The sequence below is a fragment of the Cyprinus carpio genome, chromosome A7 (assembly GCF_018340385.1).
Source record: "Cyprinus carpio isolate SPL01 chromosome A7, ASM1834038v1, whole genome shotgun sequence".
Lineage (NCBI taxonomy): Eukaryota > Metazoa > Chordata > Actinopteri > Cypriniformes > Cyprinidae > Cyprinus > Cyprinus carpio.
The window spans coordinates 39,468,198-39,493,519 of NC_056578.1; the positions used below are offsets into that span (position 1 = coordinate 39,468,198).

Consider the following 25,322-nt stretch of genomic DNA (forward strand, 5'->3'; position numbering starts at 1 on the left):
AATGTTATATTTTAGTTGAAAATAAAGTTAGTAGAATATTATAAGAAACGTTTTGGAATTTTATATAATAATGTTATGATCACAACGAGAAAACATTTCAGTTCGGACATTTCCATGTTTTAGAAACATTTCAAAACAAGGTTCCCACAACAGTTTTTTTTTTTTTTTTTTTTTACATGAATTTGTTTCCTGGGTTATAGGAATCCAAGCTATACTGAAGTTTTTAACTTCTTTCATCTGTTTCCCTTAATCTGATTTTCCTCACATGTTCACATGGTTCTTTACTAAGCAGGTGATCTTTGCAGGTCATTGTGATTCAAATCCAGCCAGTCCCTGATCAGCCTCCACAGGAGGCACCGGGTGTGACAAGACACTTGGTTGTCAAAGAGACCGATGTCACCTACTTGACCAAGCAGCAGCTGCACTTTGTGGATCTGGAGTCACCGGATAGTGAGCTCACGTACACCGTCACCACCCCACCTTTCTACAGCACCACCTATGGGTACAAAATTAAGCTACTCTGCATAAGAAGCCCATGCAGTCCACAGGATGTCATTCAATTCAAACAGATACCTGCAGCTTAGTCTTGACTTTAGGCTTTAATTTCCAGAGGCTCTGATGCAGGAAGGTTGTTTCTGGTTGATAGCATCCCAAAATTTACCAAGGACCCAAATGCTCCAATGCTGAGACTTTTCACTCAGGTAAATATTCTGAACTAAGGTTAGATATAGATTTTCCCAAAACCATCTGAACAAGTACATGATCCTGTCTTTGTAGCATGCGGTCAACTACATGAAGGTTGCTTACATGCCCCCCATCCTGGACATTGGACCGTTCCCTCAGCACATCCAGTTTGTCCTGTCAGTGACCAACCAGCAAGGCAGCACGACTGCTGGAATCTGCTCCAACATAACGGTTCTGCCGGAGGACAACCTGGCACCAGAGGTACAGCAGCCCTCATCTACCCAAACCAGAACAGATGATAATTACAGTGCTTGCTTGTGGTGCTTATCGAGGAGACTTGTGCTATAGTACTGTTCTACTGTAGGTAATCTGATATTCCCATGATGGACAGTAAAATGGCCCAAAAAAATAGATTGTGAATGAAGGAAGGTCTGGAGCCATATCTAGAGACTAGAATATCATAGAACAGCAGTTCTCGGCCGTTTTGACTCCAAGGCCCCCATTGTAAATATTCAAAGGCCCCTTAAGATATCTGTTGTATCTGCTGTAATGATAAAGCTGCTCTTTTTCAAATGTATGTATTTACAGAAACTATGAGTGTCAATATATTAATATAAATATTTTAATATAAAAAATAAATATAATAATTATATGTTAATATATAACAATTATATATTAAAACAAAAACAATTATTAGAGCAAAGTCCACTGTGGTGGGTCGAATGTGAAGCAAACCCATGTGCAGTTTATTTACAAAAAACAACAAAACAACAACAACAACAACAACAAAAAAATAACTTAAAGCGTTAGTTCACCCAAAAATGAAAATTACCCCATGATTTACCCACCCTCAAGCCATCCTAGGTGCATATGACATTCTTCTTTCAGATGAATACAATCAGAGTTATATTTAATAATGTCCAGGCTAATCCATGCTTTATAATGGGAGTGGATGGTAGCCTAAAATTTGAAGTCCAAAAAATCGCACCCATTCATTATGAAAGAAGTGCACACGGCTCCGGGGGGTTAATAAAGGCCTTCTGAAGTGACGCGATGCATTTGTGTAAGAAAAATATCCATATTTACAACTTTATAATTCTTAATCTCTAGCTTCTGCTAACTGTCGTATGCACGTTCACGAGAGAGTGGCGTCCAGCGGATATTTCCGCTGGGTAATTTTCATTTTTGGGGGAACTATCCCTTTTACAAACAAAAGGTAAACTTGAAATAACTTGACCTAAAACATAGCTTGACTAGAAAACAAACATGTACTAGAACACTGACTTAGACCAAGACTCACAAAACAGCAGGTTACACTTAACCAGTGTTGGGTAAGTTACATAAAAAAAGTAATCCAAAACATATTACTAATTACTTCTTTAAAATTGTAATTTGATTACATTACTGATTACTGCATTTAAAAATGTAATCAGATTACTGATTACTTTTATGTTACTTTGAAGTTTACTTTACTATTTAAGTTATCAAACCTAAAAAATGCACTACAAAGAGAAACTCATAGTTCTTTCATTAATTTAACATTGACAGAAAAAAATACATAAGTATTATTTTTATAGCCTACACTCCCAATTTTTTTGTAAAATAAAGAAAACAAATTGGGTGCGCTTTCTGCATTCTTGTTCTTTGTGAATGTCTTTATGATGAAAGTAAATGAAATGAGAGGTAATTTAGTGTGTATTTAAGTAGGGTTTGAAGTGTCTATTATTAAATGAAGTAAGTCATGTCGAAAACAATCTTCCTGATCATAAAATAATCCGAAAACACACGGGTACAGTCTCTTCGTCTGAGATAACCTATAAACACCCCACGCACATCGCGCATGATCAAACCAGCCGTAACCATGCTTGAGACATGCAACCAGGTTTGAGATGCGATCACCTCCGTATACAAAGAAAGATTTAAGTTCATTTCAGCTACTTTTTGTTTTTGGAAGAAGACGCGCTTCTTAAGGAAAAAGCAATTGTGATTCCGACGCAGCTTAATGCAGCGGATGATCTCATTCTGATGAGTCATTTATTTTAACTTATTTGTGTTACTGTGACATAAACTTGTACACATTCACTTGTTGAACTTTTCAACTTTTCACACCATAATGCCAGACTAAAATATGTCGAGTGCAACATTCTGAAGTATGTTTCATACAAATTGAATTACAACCTTTCATTGCATCTAAATGTTGTAGGACTCGTCTGCATTTTAGCTCACATTGTCCGGTGATTTATTAAAGGGCATCCTGACCCGCAAAACAAGTAAAGTAATCGGCTGACTCTGCTGGCGCAGCTTCTCCAGATCGACTGTAGGCGCAATGACAAAAACTATACAATACCCAAGACGTGTCACTCGTTTAATTATGAATGAGGGAAAATGCATTCATATTCATATCTTATTAGGTTAGTTTTCATATATTTAATTGATTAAACAGTACGTTTTTATTTGTTACCTTGAGCTTGCTTAAGTCAGTAGATGATTTTACTATTAGCCCGATGCTGATGAGACACGTTTTGTTATCACCTACTCACCTATTTTACAAACTATAACGCTTTTTTATTCATACATAACTATACTATGCAAACAAAAGTGGTAGTTGAGTGTTAGGATGTGTTTCTTGTCAACTGTAGGTGCACGTGAAGCCGCTGAGGGTGGATGAGGGTGGAGAGAGCTGGGTGAGTGAAGACCACATGCGTCTATCAGACCAGGACTCGCTACAGGACTCTCTGCACGTGGAGCTGAAGACCGGGACCTCAGCATGGCAAAATGCAGCATTAGGTTACCTGGACGGGACAGCCATGAGTCCAGGCCACACTTTCACAGTCAGGGATCTTGAAAAGCCTATTAGCAAGATTAGGTCAGATGTGGTTTTTTCATAGTTGTACTCACCTATTAAAAGCCTAAAAGTTAGGTCAGTTGTGGTTTTTAATATTTTGTTGGTGCTTGGTTTTTTTTTTTGTGGTGTTGGTCAGGTGAATTTCAAGATTTTGGGCTACTTGGTTTTTATGAAAATGCATGCGTCTGTAAGGTTTACAATCTATTTGCCTGGGCATTTCAATTACATGTCTTTATAGGATGTTTTGTAAATTTTTTAATGCTGTCAAACAATTATTAGCATTTAATCACATCCAAAATAAAAGTTTTTGTTTACATAATATATGTATGTGTGCTGTGCATATTTATTATGTATTCATAAATACACAAAAATGCATGTATGTTTCAGAAAAATATGTTATGTTTATATATTAAACACAAAACACACACATACAAAAACTTTTGGATGCGATTAATCATGATTAATCGTTTGACAGCACTACAAATTTTATTTATTTATTTTTTATTCATATCTATGTACTGTAGGTTTTTACAGAGGGGTTTGTAAAATTTTTATATTTTTTCAGTTTAATATTAGTTAATGTTTATTTTTTGTGTTTTACAAACATAAAAACAAACAATTTTAGTCCTATCTATATTATGAATACTTTTTACAGACAGGTTTGTTCATATATAATTTGCATGATTTTATGCCACAATTATATATTCTTAAAAAGGGGGTGAAATTTATGTTTTTTTGGCTGTTAACAGTATTTTCAGATTTATCAGAAGTGATAAAAATAAATATCCAAAATTCCCTCTGTAAAAACCTCAAACTCCAGTATGTTAACAAAATTAATATTGAACTGAATATCTGACTTTCAGATTAAATTTCTAGAAATGTAGGGAAATCTCTGCATATTTAATGAGATAATGAATTTACATATTTAAACATAACATTGAAGAAAACCTGTAATACAAAAATGTTTGAGACTGTTAATACAGCCAGTCAACTGGGGTTATCTACAGGTGATATCTTGGTTAATTTTTTTTACTCTGTTCAACTGGGGTGTCTTGCCTTAAAGGGATAGTTCACCCAAAATTTTGAACATAAAAATAAGATATTTTGAAGAATGTTGGAAACCAAACAGTTTCCGGTTAGCCATTGATTTTCATAGTATGGAAAAAAATAATCAAAAAACAAAAAAACATAAAAAGTCAATGGTTACCTTCAGCTGTTTAGTGACCGACATTATTCAAAAATGTCTTCTTTTGTGGAAGAAGAAAAAAACACATACAGGTTTGGAGTGACGTGAGGATGAATAAATGATAGAATTTTCATTTTTGGGTGAACTATCCCTTTAAGTTAAATTCCACTTTTCTGGTTCACTACCTCTATGTTATTTTTAGTTTTGACTATTTTGTCTGGACAGATATCGCCATGACAGCTCTGAGACAGAACATGATGTTATTAAATTCATTGCCACAGATGGGATTAATATTGCTGACTTTGTACTACATATCAAGGTAATGAAGATGTATTTTGCAATTGATTTTTATCACAACAGAAACACATGAAGACATGAAACAAACCCATTTTTAACAGGTGACACTAGTCAACGATGAGGTGCCAGTCCTATTGCCAGGACTGAAACCCGTTTTAGCCTGTGCAGAGGGACAGGAAGTGCTCATCACCATAGAGTACATCTGTGCCACGGATCCTGACAGTGATGACAGCACACTGATGTATATGATCGCCCGACAACCATATCACGGGGTAGTTCAAAGAAATGGCATCATTGTGGACCGCTTCATTCAAGCAGATGTAACTGCTGGCTTCATTTCCTACAGACACACAGGTAATATGAGAATAATAGTACTGGATACTTTCATTTTTTATATTGATTGTGTTTCTGTTTCAGTGGTTCGATTTAATATCTAACCATGTTTTGACCTACCCTTGTGAAAAAAGTACACTTTCTCATACTTTTTTTATGGAAACACTCACTTACATGCTAACTAATTGTAAGGTTTTCAGACATTTAATTGCATGTTAATTACAATTAAATGAATGTATTATAGTTTAAATATTAAATGAAGTTAGCTGGACTTTAAAAGTGTTTTTTTCTTTGGACCCACTTTTGGATTCAAGTACATCTGTTGTCTTCGAAAAACTGTATGGTTAAAGTACTGTCGAATACTGACAAGCATTTATGTTAAACTAAAATATACTTTAATGTAATTTCTATGAAAACTACTGTGTCCTGTATTTAAATATATTTGTAATTGCACATTTGAAATGATGGAGTTGTAAATGTAAATGTAATATTGAATGACACACTACAGTTCAGATTTGAATCAAGTGTTTTACATGTGCTTTAGTATGTTAGTCAACACATCAAAATAAGTGTACGTCTTTAAAGCACAACAAAAAAATATTAAAACATAATGGTTTCAAATTTACTATTTTACATTATTACAAATGAGCTTAATTTTAGGTGTGTTAAAATAGTTAAGTGTAGTCTCTTTAGATACACCTATATGGCCTTTTATTTCATTAATATTATGTTATCTCTAAGAGCAGCTTAATTAAAAAATATACTTTTAAGGTCTCAAGTATAGTGCACATTAAATACAATTAAGTGCACTTCTTTTTCACAAGGGTATATGCATTTGTTTGATGCTGTTTCTTAATTTTGATTATAAATCCCTGCCATAACAAATTTATATCAATTATACACTCAAGGACATGAGATTGGGTTGCAGCCACGTCATGACGTCGTTACGTTTGTGATCTCTGATGGAGAATCAGGGCCATTTCCTTCCTGTTGCAGTGACAGAGCCACTGTATTCAGCGCACAAACACCGGAAGTAAAGAACACCCTGCCTGTCTACGACCTTAATATCACCGTTTATCCCGTGAACAACCAACCGCCTTCTATTGCTGTTGGTAATGGAAACACATTTCTTTCTGATGTTAGAATAACATGCTGTAAGTATGCGTATGACTGAAACAGTCATCAAAGTATCTCTCTTCAAATTCACTTAAAGGGATACTCCACCCCAAAATGAAAAGTATGTCATTAATCACTTACCCCCATGTCGTTCCAAACCCGTAAAAGCTTAATTCGTCTTCAGAACACAATTTAAGATATTTTGGATGAAAACCGGGAGGCCTGTGACTGTCCCATTGACTGCCAAATAAATAACAGTGTCAAGGTCCATAAAAGGTATGAAAGTTGTCGTCAGAATCCTCCACCTGCCATCAGATGTGCAATCTGGGTTATATGAAGTGACTGGAGCACTTTTTGTAATCGAAGAAAACAAAAATAACGACTTTATTCAACAATTCCTTTGTCAACAGTCTCCTCTGTGTCTCTCCATATCACCGTATCCTGTGTATGCTCTTCTGTATCATCCGTGCCACAAGGATGCTCTGTTTTCTTTCAAATCAAAGCTAAATACACGTACGTAGAAACAGCGTGAAACAGCGTGGATGATACAGAAGAGCATACGCAGCATACGGTGATATGGAGAGACACAGAGGAGACTGTTGACAAATTGTTGAATTGTTGAATAAAGTCGTTATTTTTGTTTTCTTCGCTTACAAAAAGTGTTCCTGTTGCTTCGTATAACCCAGATTGGCCATCTGGTGGCAGATGGAGTATTCTGACGATGACTTTAATACCTTTTCTGGACCTTGATACTGTTATTTATTTGGCAGTCTATGGGACAGTCACAGGCCTCCCGGTTTTCATCCAAAATATCTTAAATTGTGTTCCGAAGACAAACGGAGCTTTCACGGGTTTGGAACGACATGGGGGTGAGTGAATAATGACAAAATGTTCATTTTGGGGTGGAGTATCCCTTTAAGTGGCATTTAATTTAATTTATGTTATATTATCAGAAAGTAAAGTTTTTTCAAAATGCACCTTGATTTGAAGTACACTACAAGTGCACATTTAATACAAATTAATGCGCCTCTTTTCAGAAGACATATTTTAGCACTAATTGCTAGAGTCCATGAAGCATCTTTTCTCTCATCAGGAGAGGTGTTTATGGTGGATGAGGGAGGGTCAGCCTCCATCACGGTCCCCCATCTGAGAGTTGAAGACCAAGACTCTGCTCCCGAGGACCTTAACCTCATTCTGGTCGCTCCTCCACAGTTTGGATACATAGAAAACGTCCTGCCCAGTCCAGGGTTTGAAAAGAGCAACACGGGAATCAGTATTGGTAAGTCACGTTTCACTGGATCTAAAAGCTGATGTTATATGTGCATATATTATATGTTGATTATATTGAAGCCTGTGGTGAAACAACAATGTTTCTTTCCACATCCAGCCTCTTTCACTTACAGGGATGTGTTGAATGGACACATTAACTATGTCCAGTCTAGACACCAGAGGATTGAGCCCACCACCGACCAGCTCATGCTGCATGTGTCCGATGGGAAACAACAGTCCTCTTCAGTCCCGTTTTACATCATCATCCATCCAACCAATGATGAGATTCCAGACTTCCTGGCCAGAAACATCACGGTCAGTCAGAGAGTAATCTTGTACCCAGTGACTAACATTCTGTTAAGGTTCTCTCAAAGTTATGATGTCTTCAAGTAACATTAATAGAATGCTCATTCAAAGTTCTCTGGTCTTTAAAGAACATTATTTATCCATCGTTTATGGAACTTTGTTTTTTCCTGAACTTGTTAGTTTAATCTAATGTTTTAAAAATGTTGCTAATTGTTTCAGAATGTTAGGAGGACGTTCAAAAGTAACGTTCCCATAATCATCTGGAATGTTCCATTAACGTTCGACTAACCAAGAAAAAACGTATTTAAAACTGGATGTTCTGAGAACATTCAGAAATAATGTTTTTATAACTTAATGGGAACGTTAGCTAAATGTTCTTAGAACATATTTTTATTAGCTGAGTAACTGATTAGAGCAATTACTGAAGGTTTTTGTGGTTATACTGGCATGATCTTTATCAAAAAACATTGCTGTAGTCAGTTCACATCATTGTCTGATGACCAACATTTGGCTTTTAGGTTCGGGAGGGAGACGTGAAAGAGCTGTACCCAGCTATAATCAGTGCAGTGGATCTTGATGTTCCTAGAGAGCATTTAATGTTCAGCATAGTCCAGCAGCCTCAGCACGGCTCCATCATGAGCGTGCCACACGGCAATGGTGTGACACTTTACAAGCGTGGATCTGAGATCCCTGTGGAGCACTTCACCATGGACGACCTCAGGAACGGTACTGCTATACATCTGAATTGTGTGGTCTACAGTCTAAATGACATATTAATCTGTAGTCTATTATTTGTAATATGCATATAGTTCGTAATCTGTATTATGCTAAATTTTTATGATTGAAAATACAGTAAAAACAGTAATATTGTGAACGATTATTACAATTTAAATTTGACTGTTTTCTATATATTTGAATATATTTTAAAATGTAATTTATTCCTGTGGCTAAAGCTGATTTTTCAGCATCATTACTCTAGTCTTCAGAGTCACATGATCCTTCAGAAATCATTCTAATATGCTGATTTGCTGCTTGAGAAACATTATTATCAATGTTGAAAACAGCTGTGCTGAGATGCATTTTTCAAGATTCTTTGATGAATAGAAAGTTCAAAAGAACTGCATTTATTTGAAATATAATTTTTTATTTATCATTGTTAATGTTTTCCTGTCACTTTTGATCAATTCAAAATGAACTGTCCTTTCCAATTTAATAAATAAATCTAAATGTCTAAACTGTATTTTGATCGATAAGAAGCATATATCTTACTCTGTCCTCAGGCATGACTCTGATGTACGTGCACGATGACTCTGAGAGTGAGCAGGATGGATTTATTGTTCAGCTCTCTGATGGGAAACACCAGCTCCAGAAACACGTGCGGGTCAAAGTACTTCCTGTCAATGATGAGGAGCCACAACTTATACGGTAACTGCAATAAATCATACATTTATGTATTAGACATTTGTTTCGTTGTTGTAACATATATATGATTATTGATCGCTGACTATACAATACATTCAAACCATAAACATTGAGGACATTATAGCCTTATTGCTTGTCTAAGTTAGTTGCTTGGTTTCCTCAGAAACACTGGGATTGAGATGGAGGCGGGGGAGTCCAGGCTGATCTCCAGTGCTGTGCTCAGCGCTCACGATAAAGACACTCCTTCCTCCGACATCATCTATGTGTTCGAGAGCGTCCCGAGTCATGGTGTCATTCAGATGAAAGTCAGTTTACTCAATATGCAGTCAGATTTTTAATCAGCAGTTATTACTGTATGTGATAATTTTTTATACCTTAAAAGTTACAATTTGTTTCGTAATTAAACTAAAGGTTCTTTTTTTGGCATCAATAGTTCCATGAAGCACCTTTAACATCCATTGAACTTTTCCAATACACAAAAGGTTCTTTATAGTGTGAAAAATGTTCTTCACATTAAGAAAATATGGTTCTTTTAAAAACTGTTCCCTTAAAGGTTCATCCGGGGAACCAAATATGGTTCTACTATAGACCTTATGCACCAGAGAAACAAGTGCACAGCCAGCTTTAGGAAATCTGTCTTTTAACTTATGATTTTTGTGGTCGCTCTAAAGCATCACTGTTTAAAAGTAATTGGCTGGTGAAGTGGATTTACTTATTGTAGAGTTAACAAAAGTTATCACGACCAGTTCAAAACGGATGTCCTAACAAATGTCAGTAGACCGGAAAGGTTTTAAACCAAGTGGTTCATTCATAAATTTGCCTGAACTTACCTTCACACTGTGGTAATTCAAACAGAAGACAGAAGACAATGAATGTAGTGCTTAACCCTCTGAGGTCTAGGGGTTTTTGGGGGCTTGGAGAAGTTTTGACATGCCCTGACTTTTGTGTTTTTTTCAGTTGCTTCTAAACATATTCATGGCTAAAGTCTAATAATACTGCAATCAGTACAAACTGGGCTACAATAATATGTAAGTAGAATGTATGTACATGATTGTGTTTTAAGGAGAAAAAAAACAAGATGAATGGGTGCCGTCAGAATGAGAGTCCAAAATTAGACTCACATTTTGGCCAGAAGCAATGTTTCAGTTGAAATGTCCTAATGATGGAGTTGTTTTTTTATAAACATGCAGCTTTTCACTTCAAAAGATGTTAACTGATGGACTGGAGTGGTGTGGATTATTCTGATGTTTTTATCAGCTGTTTGGACTCTCATTCTGACGGCACCCATTCACTGCATAGGATCCATTGGTGAGCAAGTGATGGAATGTACATTTCTCCAAATCTGTTCTGATGAAGAACCAAAACTCTTCTTCTCTTGGATGGCCTGAGTCTGAGTAAATCTTCAGCAAATTGTCATTTTTGACATTCTGCTTGTCTGCTGTTCCTCAGGTGGGCACAGACTGGATGTCAGTATCAGCAGGAATGAACTGCTCTCAGCAGGTTTTGGATATGAACCTGTTACGTTACCTTCACACCGGTCATCCTGGAGCCGCCGCTGCTGACTTCTTAGTCTTCCACCTGTTGGATGGCAAGAACCGCTCTCCTGCGCAGCACTTCCACATCACGATCAAAAAACTAGAGAAAGGTGGGCTGCTGCTTTATTCTCATGCTTTCATTTTGAGCAAGTGTATGCACTTCATTTTATTTTTTCCCAGCACTGTAAAAAAATGATGGAAATAAAGACTGAGTATGTTTTACAAGAAATCTGAGTCATTCTAATTCAAAATTTCCCTTTTAATTCAATGTTACTGTGTGCAATTTCTTTGCAATCATTTGTGAAATTTACTAGCAGTTTTTGAGTGAAAATTACATTAAAATTTACCATTAAGTACTTGATATGACTGTATTTTCTATACATTTCTATGCATACTATATTCTAAGGGTTATCAACAAATTGCTCATCTTTTCAAGTCTAGTCTGTGATTCTCTCCAGGAGACATAGCATTGCTCCTGAAGCCTGTGAGGACGAGCCGCGGGGAGCGTGTGATCCTCACCACAGACGTCTTGCTGGCTGTGGACGGCACTGACAAGCCGGAGGAGCTGCTGTACATCATCACCGTACCTCCAGCACATGGACATGTGGAGTACATCAAACACCCCGGAGTGCAAATCCAGTCGTTCAGTCAGCTGGACGTAGCAGCAAACCTGGTGTGTTACGTACATGACAACAGAGCCACTTCACCTAAAGAGACCCTGCGGTAAGGACCTCATGCAAGAACATGAATTAATATATTAATTAAGATTTTAAATCACTTAAAGAAATATTGTAAAAATTATATTTCACCCTAAAAAAAAAAAAATAATAAAAGCAATGTTTATATAATATTTATAATATTTTCAAAAAGTGAAACCTGTTTTAGCAACATATAGGAGCATTTTGACATTATATTTATGGTAATTAATCATTAAATATTAAGATAATATAATTATTATTATTAATATAATGATACAATATATAATATACATTTGTAAGTATATAAATGATATATATATACTTTTTACTTTCTTTTTGCAAAGTAAAATCCACTTTACTTTATTTATTTTAATAATTTTTATAACATACAATCAAGAAAGTGAAGCCTGTTTAGTAATATGTAGGAGCATTTTGACATTATATACATCATAATAAATTATTAAAAATTGAGATAATATTAATGTAATATTAATATATGATACAATTTCTATTTTGCATTATACGTTATTTTATGTAATATCTTATATTTGTATATAAGAATATAAAAATATCTATATTTTTTCCACAATATTTTTCCTAAATAGCTCTTCACTTTACTTTTGCAAAGTTACATTAAAATTAATAAAGTTAAATCTTTTATACATTTATTTTATGAAAAAACAAACAAACAAACAAACAAACAAAAAAATATTCATTAATATTTATTATATTTAACAAAGTAAATCAAGCCTGTTTTTGGAACATTCATTAAACACATTTTAGGCACAAATTGTCAGTACTGTAACTGTCATTAAATATTACAATTATATTAATGTAAAAAATACATATACATTACATCATGTGAAATTATACTTGTTTCTTTTTGCAAAGTAAAAGTTCTTGCTCTTTCCTCTTTTTTTCTCTCTATTTATTTAGGGGTGAAATATGACCAAGATGTGAGATTACATCGAGCCTTTGCTCAACTATTTTATAGTTTTAGATTTTTACACTTTTTTACAGCCCCCCTCCCCCCCAATTTATTGAATACTTGTGTAGCTGTGATTACTCTACCATTAGGGTTTTTGATTTGTATTTTGTGTCTTTACACATAACGTCATATGTCTACATTATCCATAGGTTTGTGGTCAGCAATGGCATATCAGCTCGCAACGGGACCCTGGAGATCTTAGTGGAGATGACTGATAAGGTTCTGCCCACACTAGTGCGTAACAGCGGTCTGCGGGTTCCTCAGGGCTCCAGCATGACTTTGACCCCTGATGCTTTGTTCCTGTCTGACCCTGACAGCCCACACACTGCCTTGAGCTTCAGCGTGCTGCAGCCTCCTCAGTACGGTCAGCTGCTCCTGAAGGGGCAGCCGCTGCTCGCTGGCAGTAATTTCTCCCAGCAGAATATTCAGGATCTGTGTGTTGCATACAAACACTCTGGAGGAGCTTCTCAGATAGATCGCTTCAGATTCACAGCCTCTGATAGCACAGAGAGAGGCTTCCTGCTGGACGGAAAAGCACAAACAGAGCCCGTCTTTTTCACACTGCAAGTTAGTTACAATAATTTTTTGTTGTACCTGTTGATAGAACATTTTTACACATTACTCAAATTTATTTTCACAATACAGCTTTACTGAAAGTCATACTGTTTTGTCTATGCGTTAGTGATTTAAAAAGGAAGTTTTAGGGTTGGGTGATATGAGGATATATAACAGCGATGCAGGATGTTGAGGTCATTATCTTCTAACACTGCTGTGATTGTGTGTGTGTGTGTGCCACAGATTGAAGCTCTAGACAGCTTCGCTCCACAGGTTGCAGTGCTGGAAACACTGTGGAAAGTGGAGCTCCTCAAAGATGGTCGTTATGGGATCTTCATTTCCTCCAGAGAGCTCAAGGCTCAGGATCTGAACTCAGCAGATGCTGATCTGATCTATCACATCCTCAGAGAACCGTACTTTGGGTACCTGGAAAATTATACCAGTGGTGAGAGATCTCTCTCTCTGTCTATGTATCTGTCTGTCTGTCTGTCTGTCTGTCTGTGTTAATGCATACACATCATGTATAATCTTTGCCGTGTCTGTAGGTGAGTTTGTAAGGCAGCGTTTCTCTCAGAAGGATCTGAACAGAAGGAATATTGTCTACATCATAAACTCTGCTCTGGACGCTTTAACTGACAGTCTGGAGTTTGCTGTTTCTGATGCGCTGGGAAACACCGGAGCCTCTCACAGGTAAACCCTGGGCTTTTAAATGTTGCTTTGATTTTGTTTTCCTGCAGGATTAGTGACCGTGTTGTTTCATTTCTTCATCCATAAATTGTAATTTCTCATAGCAACATGTATTTGTGAGTGTTTCTTGAGCGTTACACCTCCACCCATACACTTGGATGGCATGTTGTCGGTGGATGTTAGGATGTGTGATATTCTGCCCTCTGTCAGACTAGAGTTCAGCTGGGCCAGTGTGCACCTGAGCAGGACTGAGTATGTAATATGTGAGAGTCAAGGGTCGGTCTCACTGACCATCCAGAGGAAGGGGAATGTGCAGGACTCGTCTTATGTTACTGTACAGGTATATCTTGATTTGTTTGTATTTATTTGTTTGCTTCTTATTCTTATGTGGATTTTTATATATTTATCATTGCCCATAGGTGAAAGAACTAACAGCATCTGCTGGAAAAGACTTCATACCGTCTTCATCTTTGATTCAGTTTGACCCAGGTATCATTAATGAGATGCTGCAAGATAATACAGAAGCTAATTCAATAATAAAATCAATGCTAATAAAACTTAAACGGTGTCTGTTTCCAGGGGTGGTCAGTCGAGTATGGAAAGTGGAGATTGTTCAGGACTCTTTAGAGGAAGCTGATGAGAAATTTGAGGTTAATTTGGTCTCTCCCGTGGGTGCAATGCTGAAAGACAACTCAAAAGCCACCATCTTCATAAAGGACACAAATGGTTAGTGCAAGTTATCCAGAAGATCATAATTTAGGTGAACTATTCCTTTAATGAAAAGAGCAACAATTCTGATCTTTTTTGTTTTTCACACAATGGTGAAGCGTCACAGGTTATGTGTGTAGTAAGATGATTCATTGGGTGTTTGTAAAGGTCAGTGCAGAGAGAGCCGGTTTAAAGCGGACACTGGTCTTCAGGGCCGAGAGGTGCAGCCGGGGCCGTACCCTCAACACGGCTCCATCCAGGTGGAGACTCTACCTTTCTCTCAGAGCTTCATCAGAGGAGACGGGGATATGATAGTTCAAGCTCCCACTGCTACAAAGAAAAGACTCCGAGTCATTGGGAATGGGAAAGTGGTACGTTAATACAAACATAAAAAATTGTTTTAATAGTTTAATCGATTTTTTTTTTAGATTTCATTTGAAGTTTTAGCAATTTAGTTATGTGCTTTTGACATTTTTATTAGTTTTTTTTATATATATATATTTATAGTTTTAGTATATTTTATTTAATTTTTGCAATTTTAGAAAACGTGTTATTTCAGTTAGTTATATTTATTTAATTTAATTTTCAAGTTTTTAAAGCGTAAGTCTTTCATGTTATATTTAATAATTAATGTTATATTTTTATTTGAAGTCACACACACACACACACACACACACACAGACACACGCAGATACAAGCAGACACGCACACACACACACACACACACACACACACACACACACACACACACACACACACACACACACACACAGTATATCAGTGTTATTTATACTATTGAAACATTAATTAATATTTTGATTTTTTATTGTTTCTTTTTAGCTTCATTTCACTTAAAAACTATTTTTAATACATTATTAGTTCCATTTAAGTTTGTTTCATTTCAGCTTTAATTTCAGAATTTGTGTAGGCAACATTCATATAATCTAAATTTTATTAGATAAATATTATATTTATACATTTTTTATTATTTTGTATTTTGTACAGCTTTACTTACTTCTTTTTGTTTACTCACTAAAGATAACACGGTGACCTTTCATCCACAGGTTCAGCCTTCTGAAACCATTCGCCAGGGATCTGATGTCATTTACAAAGTAGGTCGAATAAAAACACAATGGAATTTGAGCAGCTGGGACTAACGTTACATATACCTGTGTTATGTTCAAAAATCATTTTTGATCTTAATTTTGTTACTATTCATTATATAAAATCACACATAATTCACTTTATTTATATCATTAATATTACTAATCACTGACAGTATCATGGACTCATATCGATGGCGGTGGAGGAGGACAGCGCTGGCTCCAGGACTGACAGAAAGGCTCAGGTGCAGGTGACCAGCTGGGGGCAGCAGCGCTCTCCTCACGACAGGACAAAACCCCATCAAACCGCCCCGCACACAAACACCAGAGCTTTCCCGCGTGTTGTGACTCGGGTGAGAGTTGTGTGAGTGTGTGTCAGATAAATTTACAGTAATCTTTTGTAAATAAACCTGCATATTTGGTTGTGTTTCTCCCAAGCCCTGCACTCCAGAGCTCACAGGCTTTCTGCATCAGAGCGACAGCTCGGCTCAGCTGTTTCGCTGTAACGGGGGCTCCTGGAGGCCTTGGACACTGACTAATGAGGTCAGTAACGTTACAGTACTTAATATTTGACTGGGCCTTCAGTTTCAACATTTCATGAGATGATTTGAATGTTTTCTGGTCTTTTCTGCACTCACCCAGACTGTAGAAGCACAGAAGTGTCCTCGAGGATGGACTTATCACAACAACTACTGTTACATACTCAGCACCGAGCACAAAGCCACGTGGAGCGCCGCGGCGCGGGCCTGCAGAGAGAGGTGAGGGCGGCCAAACGCTAGATAAACACAACATCAACGCTTATGAGTAACCGTGACTACTACATACTAAATACTTGTTCCCTCAAGCTACAATGGACACCTGGTCAGTGTTTTGTCAAAAGGAGACATGGACTGGCTGTGGGACTTCAGTGATAGAAAACCCTTTTGGATTGGTAACTGTTTCTTCTTCTTCTGAATTTTATGCAGTCAGTGTAATTAGAGTGTCAACACTATATACAAAAAAATGTAAAAAATGAAAGTTTGCATATGTGCTTTTATGGCTTACGTACTGTGATCTTAGAGATTATGGAGCTCAAAAAAAAGCAGAAAGGACACCTCAGTTTTATTCGGAGGCCCAAACTAAATATGGGGCTGATATTTATATGACTATGAAGTAAAAACAGTATAGCGGACTACTTACATGACATGCATATAAATATCAAGTGTCACTCTATATATGCCAATATATTTAAATGCTTAGTTTTATGATCAAAGCTCTGAAGTTTCAAAACATATAATGCAACGCAATAAAATGATTGAGAGATGAACAAAAACTCCTGGAAAGCATGTTGGATCTCATTTAAATATGTGGTATGAATAGTCAAGTAAACCTAAGTTGCTTCAGTCCAGTGAGTGTTCATCTCAAAATATTACTAAAATATATATTATTTTTATGTTTACTTTATAAAACTCAGCATTTTTATAATTATACTTTAAAAGTATAAAAATAGTATAAACTACCAGTCAGATTACAAAAGGCATGTAGTAGATTTATGATCATGTTGATCATCTAGAGGCCTTTGAGTATCAGTTATGATATTGTAGGAAGTAACACTTTAGGGACCAGTTCTCACTATTAACTAGTTGCTTATTAGCATGCATATTACTAACATATTGGCCGATTGTTAGTACTTATATTATTATGCATGACTATATTTTAGATCCCATATTCCTAACCAATACCTAAACTTAATAATTACCTTACAAACTAGTAATAAGCAGAAAATCAGGAGTTTATTGATGCAAAAAGTCATAGTTAATAGTAAGAACTGGACCCTAAAGTGTGAGCCAGTAGGCTCTAAGGGGTTAAACATGAACTCGTCGCTCTCTCTGTGTAATAACAGGTCTGAATGATCGTGACAGTGAAGGCCGCTGGGAGTGGGTGGGAGGAGAGCCTGTCACTTACACCAACTGGAGGCGGAGCCCTCCTAAATACAGGAAGAAGGGAACGAGGAGGTGCGCCCTGGTCTGGAGGAAGACGAAGTGGCAGATACGAGACTGTAAGAAAGGAAAGGGACACCGCTACGTGTGTCACGTTAAAATATGAGTTCAGTCACAGCTGCACAGACTCTCAGCCACAGCATCTCTGCTGCTTAGTGCACGTGTTAATCGTGATGTCACTGTGCTGTCCTGTGGCTGATGCACTTCAGAGTCTGTTAGAAAATAAATACAAACAGAACAGCCCACATTAACAAGGGTTTGTCAGCTCACTGTTTCTGAGCCCAAGGGTGAACATCTTCTCAAACTCAGAGGACTGTTGTGTCTTATGTAAATGTAACACACTGTATGCTACTCAATGTTATTTGTATTATGTGTATTTATTATTGTATGTGCTCTGTATGTTGTGGGACTGGGATCTTTTAGATTTTGTAGCTATGATGTTTATATGTATAATTTTTTTAGTTAGCATTAGTTTTTTTTCCTAATTAAAAAAAATAATACTGTAAATGATGTCACTGCAAAGATCACGACTTTGAAATAAAATTTTCTGATATAACACCTAAAAATGAACGTTCTATCAATTTGATTTGTCTGCAAATTATTGCTAATAATTGTGTCAGAGATTGAATATACATCCCTAAAAATATTCAAGGCTCTCAGCTGTAAAGTAAATTTTAAAATAAATCGTATGCATAGAGCTCTAATAACAATAATAATATTATAATATTTTATTTTTACATTATTTTTAAAAAACACTAAGAGGCAAAAGTTTGAGTGGAATAATTTTTTTTTGTTGGAAAAATTCATACTTTTATTCAGCATTAAATTGATCATAAGTGAGAGTTAGCAAGACATAATGTTACAAAATATATGCGGTTCTATTCACCAAAGAATCTTTAAAAATTGTATCACGGTTTCCAAAGAAATATTAAACACAACCGTTTCCAAAAATAATAATCAGAAATGTTTCTTGAGCAGCAAATCAGCATATTAGAATGATTTCTGAAGAATCATGTGACTCTGAAGACTGCAGTAAAGGAATAAATCAGAGGAATACATTACATTTTAAAATATATTCATATGGAACTTATATTTCATATGACTTTTTTTACTATTTTAAAAAACATTAAAATCTCACTGACTACAAACTTTTGAATGGCAGTGTCAATCTTCACAAATTATGCAACCATGTTATTCTTAAATAAATCAGTTTATTAAAAGTTTTTAACCAAAATGAGCTACAATGTTATAAAAGCATTGAAAAAGTGAACATTTTACGAATAAAAACACCTTTATCCCATCTTTACATACAAAATAAGGCACTGTTCAGTGTTCTGCCAAGCAACATAAAACATTATCATACAAATAAAAACAAAATGCACAACTTGTATTGTCCCAAATATGAAAAGAAAACAAGCACATTTAGATGTGCCCAAATAAAGTCAAATTCCACTTTTTCCATATAAATGACCAAACAATCTCCAGTGTCTTCTCGATCATTTCTCTGCACAAAACTGAGCTCAACATGATAAAAGCGTCAAAACATGTAAAGTTGCCCTTTGTAATTCTAGATCAGGGACTAAATGATAAAACAAGATATACAGTATTATACACCTAAAACAACAAAAAAGGCCATCAAACATTAAGCTCAATTTTGCTATTCGAACACAGGAACGGCTTCACATTTAGCAGCTTCACCTTCTGAAGACACAATCAGATCTTTTATCAGATCCTCCCTCCAGAAACAATCAAAACATTAAGAAAATCAGAAGCAGTGAACAGAAACCCAACTGAAGCACTTTCTCATAAACAGGGCAAACTGTCACTGGACAATCAATCTTACTCTTTCAGATTTGTTAGTTTTGTTAGTCTTATGTTACTTACAGTACATCGAATATCCTTAAGCCTATGGAGTGTTTTGGAATATTTTCTTTAAAGATACAGTACGTAATATTGTTCTCTTTTGGCTTGAAATTGTGCAAATGTGATGTCTGATACTGCCACACGCGCTGTGTTTGAGTGCACACTACACATCCGCAGTGTAGAAACACAGCTTTAGTGAAAGCCGCTGAACGTTGAGTGTTTGGGGACGAGATCTGCTGTCAGAGAAAGCCGTGTTCATCCAGTCCTTTCACTGAAACTGCGTTCCATTTAGCAGTGGGTTTATTACTGGACGCATGAACTGAAAAACAAACACATAAATGAATGTTAACATTAGAACGGTATCATCAGACTACTGAAATTAGGAAAAGGACTTTATTATAATAAAATCTTATTAATCCGAATAAATAATAATAATAATAATAGTAATCCTAGAAATTACCAATGATTAAAAAAAAAAGACATATAAATAATGAAGATAAATAGCAAGATAGTAGTAGGCAGTTCAAGAAAAATATATATCACAATATTCCCAACTTTGGTCAATGTAAGAAAAAGAAACGAAAAAAGAAAAATTTATTTATATATATATATGCAAAAAAATATATGCATATGCATGTTTATATTTATGTGTGTGTGTGTGTGTGTGTGTGTGTGTGTGTGTGTGTGTGTGTGTGTGTGTGTGTGTGTGTGTGTGTATATATATATATATATATATATATATATAAATAATGTCTAATTAATTTGACACTTTTTTTAAAATAAATATATTATTTATTATACACTTAGTATTATTAGAATGTATATAATCTATTTATTAAGCAATTATTAAACAAATAGTATAAACAATAAAACAATACACACACAACAACATTTATATTAAAATATTTATAAAAAGAAAATCTATGTTAAATGCCTGAAAGCAAAGAAAAAAAAAATTGTTTTGTAAATGTACAGTTCTTATAATAAATACATTAATTTTTCTGTCTGATTTTAATTAATGCACACACACATATAATGTCTAATTAATAAAAGAAATTGAAATAAATATATTTATTATTTATTATAAATTTAGTATAATTAGAATCAATATAATCTATACAATTATCTATTTATCAAGTAATTATTAATCAAATAGTATAAACAAACAATACACACACAACTAAATTTATATTAAAATATTTATAAAAATAAAATCTCTGTTTAATGTTTGAAAGCAAATAAAAAACAAAAAAAGTTTTGTAAATGTACAGTACTTATAATAAATAAATACATTAATTTTTTCTGTCTGATTTTAATTAATATATATATATATAAATATATAATTTCTTTTTTTTTTTCTGTCTGATTTTAATTATTATATATAAAATCTAAAATAATTATTATAAAATCTATAACTATATTATCTGTATTAGAGCCTGACGTTACCTGGCAGCGCTGTGGCTCTGCTGTGTGTTTCTGAAGGAGCCGGTGACGGTCTCTCCCCGTAATCACTTTCACCAGACGAGGTGTGATCTCCGGCTCTAGAGTCTGCCATCACGTACAGAGCAGGTCTCTTTTTATGGTACTTGGCACGGTACGTGTCTGTCATGCAGCTGTCCACGGAGAAGTAGGTGCTGGGGATGACAGGAGAGCCGGCCGCAGGTTTGGGAAAGCTGGAGAACTTCTCCTCACCTTCACTCGCTGACAGATCGTTCCTCTCCTGATCAGAGGAGCCAGACTTGGAGCTCGTGTCCGAGTTTTCCAGCCACTTCTGCAGGGCGGTTTGGGACAGAGCCGAGCCGTTTCGAGGAAGACGCTGAGGACTGGGTGGACGGGGATCTCGTCGCCGGTTCTCTGAGCTCAGACTGTGTGGTTTGGGAGGCACTGGCGGAGCTGCGGTGTGAGACAGAGTCCTGAAGGGGACCTGAGGAGGAACGTCAGCATGTGATGATGAATCCTCCTGCTCGGAAAAGGGGCCGGAAAGATCGTCGGAGCTGTTCCACTCTGAACTGCTGGTTTTGGTGAAATAAGGAGAGACAGGGTTCCCGTTTACCGCACGAGCTCGTTCTCTCTCAGCCTTCTCCGTCCTCTCCTTAGCAGGGTTGTATTGAAAAGCTTGTCTTCTGCAGGAGGAAACACACACAGGCTTGTAATATCTACCTCATACTGGCACCATATTACCTTTTTTTATCTTTTTAAAGTGCACTTAAGAGTACTGAATGTGCACTTGTAGTGTACTTCAAATCTTACAAGTATATATATATATATATATATACTTGCAGAAATATAAAATACTTGCACATATATATATATATATATATATATAAACAGTACTTGCAGAAATTAAAATGCATTTTGGAAGTTTTACTTTAACGTACATTGCAAATTTATTTGAACTGTAGTGTCTTAATTGATATTTTAAATAATTTGTTTTTATTTATTTTAAATGTACAAAACTGCAACTTCATCACAAATGTGTAACTGCAAATATATTTAAACACGAGATACAAGTTTCAATAGAAATGACATTAAAGTATATTTTAGCTCATCATAAATGCTTGTCAGTACGTTCGACAGTACACTTTAACCATATTTCAAAGACAGTAGAAGTAATTATGACATTACATATAAAGATGACGTATTTAAGTGGGTGGAAAAAAAAAACACTCTGAAATCCAGCTAATTGCATTTAATATAAATGTAAACTAGAATACATTTTCAATTTATTGCAATTTTGTGTCTGAAAACATTACATTCAGTTAGCACTTACTGTAAGTTATTATTACTATTTTTCCATTTCCCATTCCAAATTGTACTTCTGTTTTGTAAGAGACTACAATAAACTGTATCAAAGTATTTATGACCCGAGCTACAAAATGTTCTTTGAAAAGTGTGTATTAGCATGTAGTGTGTATATCCATAGACCCATAGAACACTTACTTGACATCTAAAAATGTAACTATAACCTTTTTTTTTTTTTCATTGTATAATCATAAGTGAGGCTTAAATGTCCAAATGCATTTTCAGTCCACTCTATTTATGGTTTTACACATCTGAATATTTCTGCATAAGGAAAGTACACATAAATTGCACAGGAAACATTCAAAGCCTCATGCATTCATATTTTCTGATAACGTACCTTGGAATAACAGGACTCATGGAACGATCGTTTGCTTTCTTTTGTGGTTCACCTATTAAAAAATGATTCAAAATATTTATCTTTAATGTACATTTGCATGCATTCTTTATTGTATAGGTTTTATTAATAAAAAAAACACATCTCAAATATTTCTGCACTGAAAAACTGTGTAAAAGACAGAATCTTTGGACACATACTGAGGCTGATTTCTGGCAGATATGTGACCGTGGGTGAGTGCAGACGTGTTATGTAAGGGCTCAGGGCTGGGGTATTGTCTGGGTTCAGTGAGGATGTCTCAGTGGGGTCTCTTGGCCTGTCTAAAGCACACAAGTCCAGAGAGAAGGGGTCCGGGCTGGGCCATCCGGTTCAAACCAGCTTCTCTGCACTGCCGATGGCTTGTTAACAATGAGCTCGAGGGGTAAACGCGATCATAAAAGTGGCCATGCCCTGCCAAGTGAACAGTGAGTCTGAGAAAACAGCAGAGCTTTCAATGTGTTGCTGTAGAGACCAAACCTTTAAATCTGAGGAGCTGTCAGGTGGACCATGGGATGTATGGCTACACAGATGCATGCTGGGAACACATTCAACAGTGCACAAAATAACAGAGAGACTGTCAGGGAAGCAGCACTGCTGTGCAAAAACCTCACAACATCAACCTTTATCAGTGAGGTTTTCCAGTGACAAAATAGCTGCTTTTTAAAGGAAATCAAAAAATTTAATTTGTGGATTAAATAAATTTAATGCTAGTGCACTCCTAAAAGTTAACTAAATAATTTTAGCATAAAAACAAACAAACAAACAAAAACACTGATAACATTATCTACTGCTCACAGATGTACATAAATGTGTGTTTAATGCTTTCTCTCTTCATTAAAATGAATGTCTTCTTTCACTATTGCCAAGTAAATAATACTATATTAAATATCTATTATATATATATATATATATACATATAAAACATCTAAAATAATAATATGCATAATAATTAAGATATACATTTCAATAAGATATACATTTAATTTCATGTATATTTAATTTTATATTTTACAGTTCCACTCCGAATTCCTATTTATATAGGAAATGTGTTAAAAAAATATTCATCACATCATTCTATGGCGGTCTGTAAGGATGGGATCTAATAAAAATGTAAACACTAGAGGACGCTAAAGATGAACACTTCACTTTACTGGCAGACAAGTCACTCGTAGTTCAGTGAGGCATACTTTGATTGCAACTTTAACAGCACTGAAAAAAAAACCCCCACCAACAACAACAAAAAAACACCAACTGGACCAATAAATGTCCATTTACTTAAATAATGTACTCTTTTAATGTAAAACAAGCATCATAATAAACAGAATACAACAGAAAAGAAAACTGAAATCCTTAATTAGTTCTACACTTCCTTGGCATCATGGGATCGTCGGTTCATCTTTGCCCCGATGTTAAACCCCTGAGACTCAGCCTGCTCTCTCTCTTTCTCTCTCTCTCCCTCTCTCTGTGTGTGTTTGTGTGTGTGATGTATCCACACACATTGCCTACCCCTTCTTCTGTTATAATGGAAGCTTTAACAGAAGGAGGCTAGCATGCAATTATGAGAGGATTGGACTTTAGACCCCATTTTTTTCTGTTTTTTCAAGCCTGTTGTGTTTAAGCTGCTAAGCCTCATGAGAAGAACCTCCGTTTGATGGCCAGGACTTGCAGTGTTGGAGTAATGTTATTACAATGTTGATAAAACAACAACAACAACAACAACAACAACAACAACAACAACAACATAAAAAAGGAAAGCACTACTACTATGATATTCTGGATAGATTTCTGTTTAATCTTCCACCAAGCAGAACAGTTACATCATCTCTCTTTTAAAAAGCTGCGTGATTTGAGATATCACAAATACTAAATATCCACAAACAGTAACACACAACTAACTATTAATAAAGGACAGCTCTCTAATGAAAAAAGAAAAAAAAAACACCTTAAAATAACCTGTGTGTAATATTCTGGTTGGAAAAAGAAAATCAACATCAGCTGGTGCCAGTTTTATTTTATTATTATGTATATAATATATATTATAGTATTTATTATGTGTTGAATTAGCTTTTATTTTTATGTCATTATCAGAAAAATGATCAGAAATGAACCTAAAACTAAACCATTAAAAAAATCATTACTTAAAATAAAAAAGGGTGTTACCTGAAAATAAATAAAAACAAACAAAAAAAAATCCACATACATAACATATATAATATATGCATGCAATAACAACTATCTTTTAACATAATGAAACTAAAATAAAATGTAATTTAATAATAATAAAAAACTATTTAGACATATTTTAAAAAGTAAAACTGCTCAAACGCAACTTTTCAATACATTTTCATTTTAGTTTTTCAATAACAACATTTATTTTTTGCACTTTATTTCAAAATAAAAACGAACTTTTCAATACAGTAGTTTTAGTTATCAATAACAACAAAAAAATGCACATTTAAAAATAAAAATGAGAACATCACTAGCTGGTGCAATAAAAAAAAATATATATTTTTTTTTCTTCTCTTTTTCAGTTTTATATTTTTTTTCCCCGGATTTATTTTAAAAGCACTGCC

General features: G+C 35.2%; 2 protein-coding genes across 5 annotated transcripts in view; one reads left to right on the top strand and one right to left on the bottom strand.

The window, feature by feature from the left end:
* LOC109064837 (FRAS1-related extracellular matrix protein 1-like) overlaps positions 1–18,286 on the top strand; it is a 37,342-nt gene extending 19,056 nt beyond the window's left edge. The window contains exons 11-38 of the mRNA XM_042761129.1: positions 306–502; positions 611–701; positions 778–945; positions 3,324–3,532; positions 3,593–3,604; positions 4,941–5,034; positions 5,114–5,366; positions 6,254–6,457; positions 7,555–7,740; positions 7,849–8,045; positions 8,555–8,762; positions 9,317–9,461; positions 9,622–9,763; positions 10,908–11,103; positions 11,452–11,716; positions 12,829–13,246; positions 13,478–13,679; positions 13,780–13,924; positions 14,132–14,261; positions 14,341–14,410; positions 14,501–14,647; positions 14,798–15,000; positions 15,694–15,741; positions 15,909–16,085; positions 16,171–16,275; positions 16,375–16,490; positions 16,578–16,663; positions 17,615–18,286. Of these exons, the coding sequence (XP_042617063.1) occupies positions 306–502; positions 611–701; positions 778–945; positions 3,324–3,532; positions 3,593–3,604; positions 4,941–5,034; positions 5,114–5,366; positions 6,254–6,457; positions 7,555–7,740; positions 7,849–8,045; positions 8,555–8,762; positions 9,317–9,461; positions 9,622–9,763; positions 10,908–11,103; positions 11,452–11,716; positions 12,829–13,246; positions 13,478–13,679; positions 13,780–13,924; positions 14,132–14,261; positions 14,341–14,410; positions 14,501–14,647; positions 14,798–15,000; positions 15,694–15,741; positions 15,909–16,085; positions 16,171–16,275; positions 16,375–16,490; positions 16,578–16,663; positions 17,615–17,817 (4,617 nt within the window). The 3' untranslated portion in view covers positions 17,818–18,286. The remainder of the gene's footprint in view (positions 1–305; positions 503–610; positions 702–777; positions 946–3,323; positions 3,533–3,592; positions 3,605–4,940; positions 5,035–5,113; positions 5,367–6,253; positions 6,458–7,554; positions 7,741–7,848; positions 8,046–8,554; positions 8,763–9,316; positions 9,462–9,621; positions 9,764–10,907; positions 11,104–11,451; positions 11,717–12,828; positions 13,247–13,477; positions 13,680–13,779; positions 13,925–14,131; positions 14,262–14,340; positions 14,411–14,500; positions 14,648–14,797; positions 15,001–15,693; positions 15,742–15,908; positions 16,086–16,170; positions 16,276–16,374; positions 16,491–16,577; positions 16,664–17,614) is intronic.
* Positions 18,287–18,902: 616 nt separating this feature from the next.
* The window catches only part of LOC109068034 (inactive ubiquitin carboxyl-terminal hydrolase 53-like), a 49,720-nt gene continuing 43,300 nt past the window's right edge, over positions 18,903–25,322 (bottom strand). For all 4 annotated transcript variants that reach the window (XM_042761133.1, XM_042761131.1, XM_042761130.1 and 1 more), the window contains exons 16-18: positions 22,714–22,765; positions 21,021–21,697; positions 18,903–19,893 (exon numbers count right to left, since the gene is read on the bottom strand). In XM_042761133.1, coding sequence (XP_042617067.1) covers positions 19,814–19,893; positions 21,021–21,697; positions 22,714–22,765 — 809 coding nt within the window. In that variant the 3' untranslated portion in view covers positions 18,903–19,813. The remainder of the gene's footprint in view (positions 19,894–21,020; positions 21,698–22,713; positions 22,766–25,322) is intronic.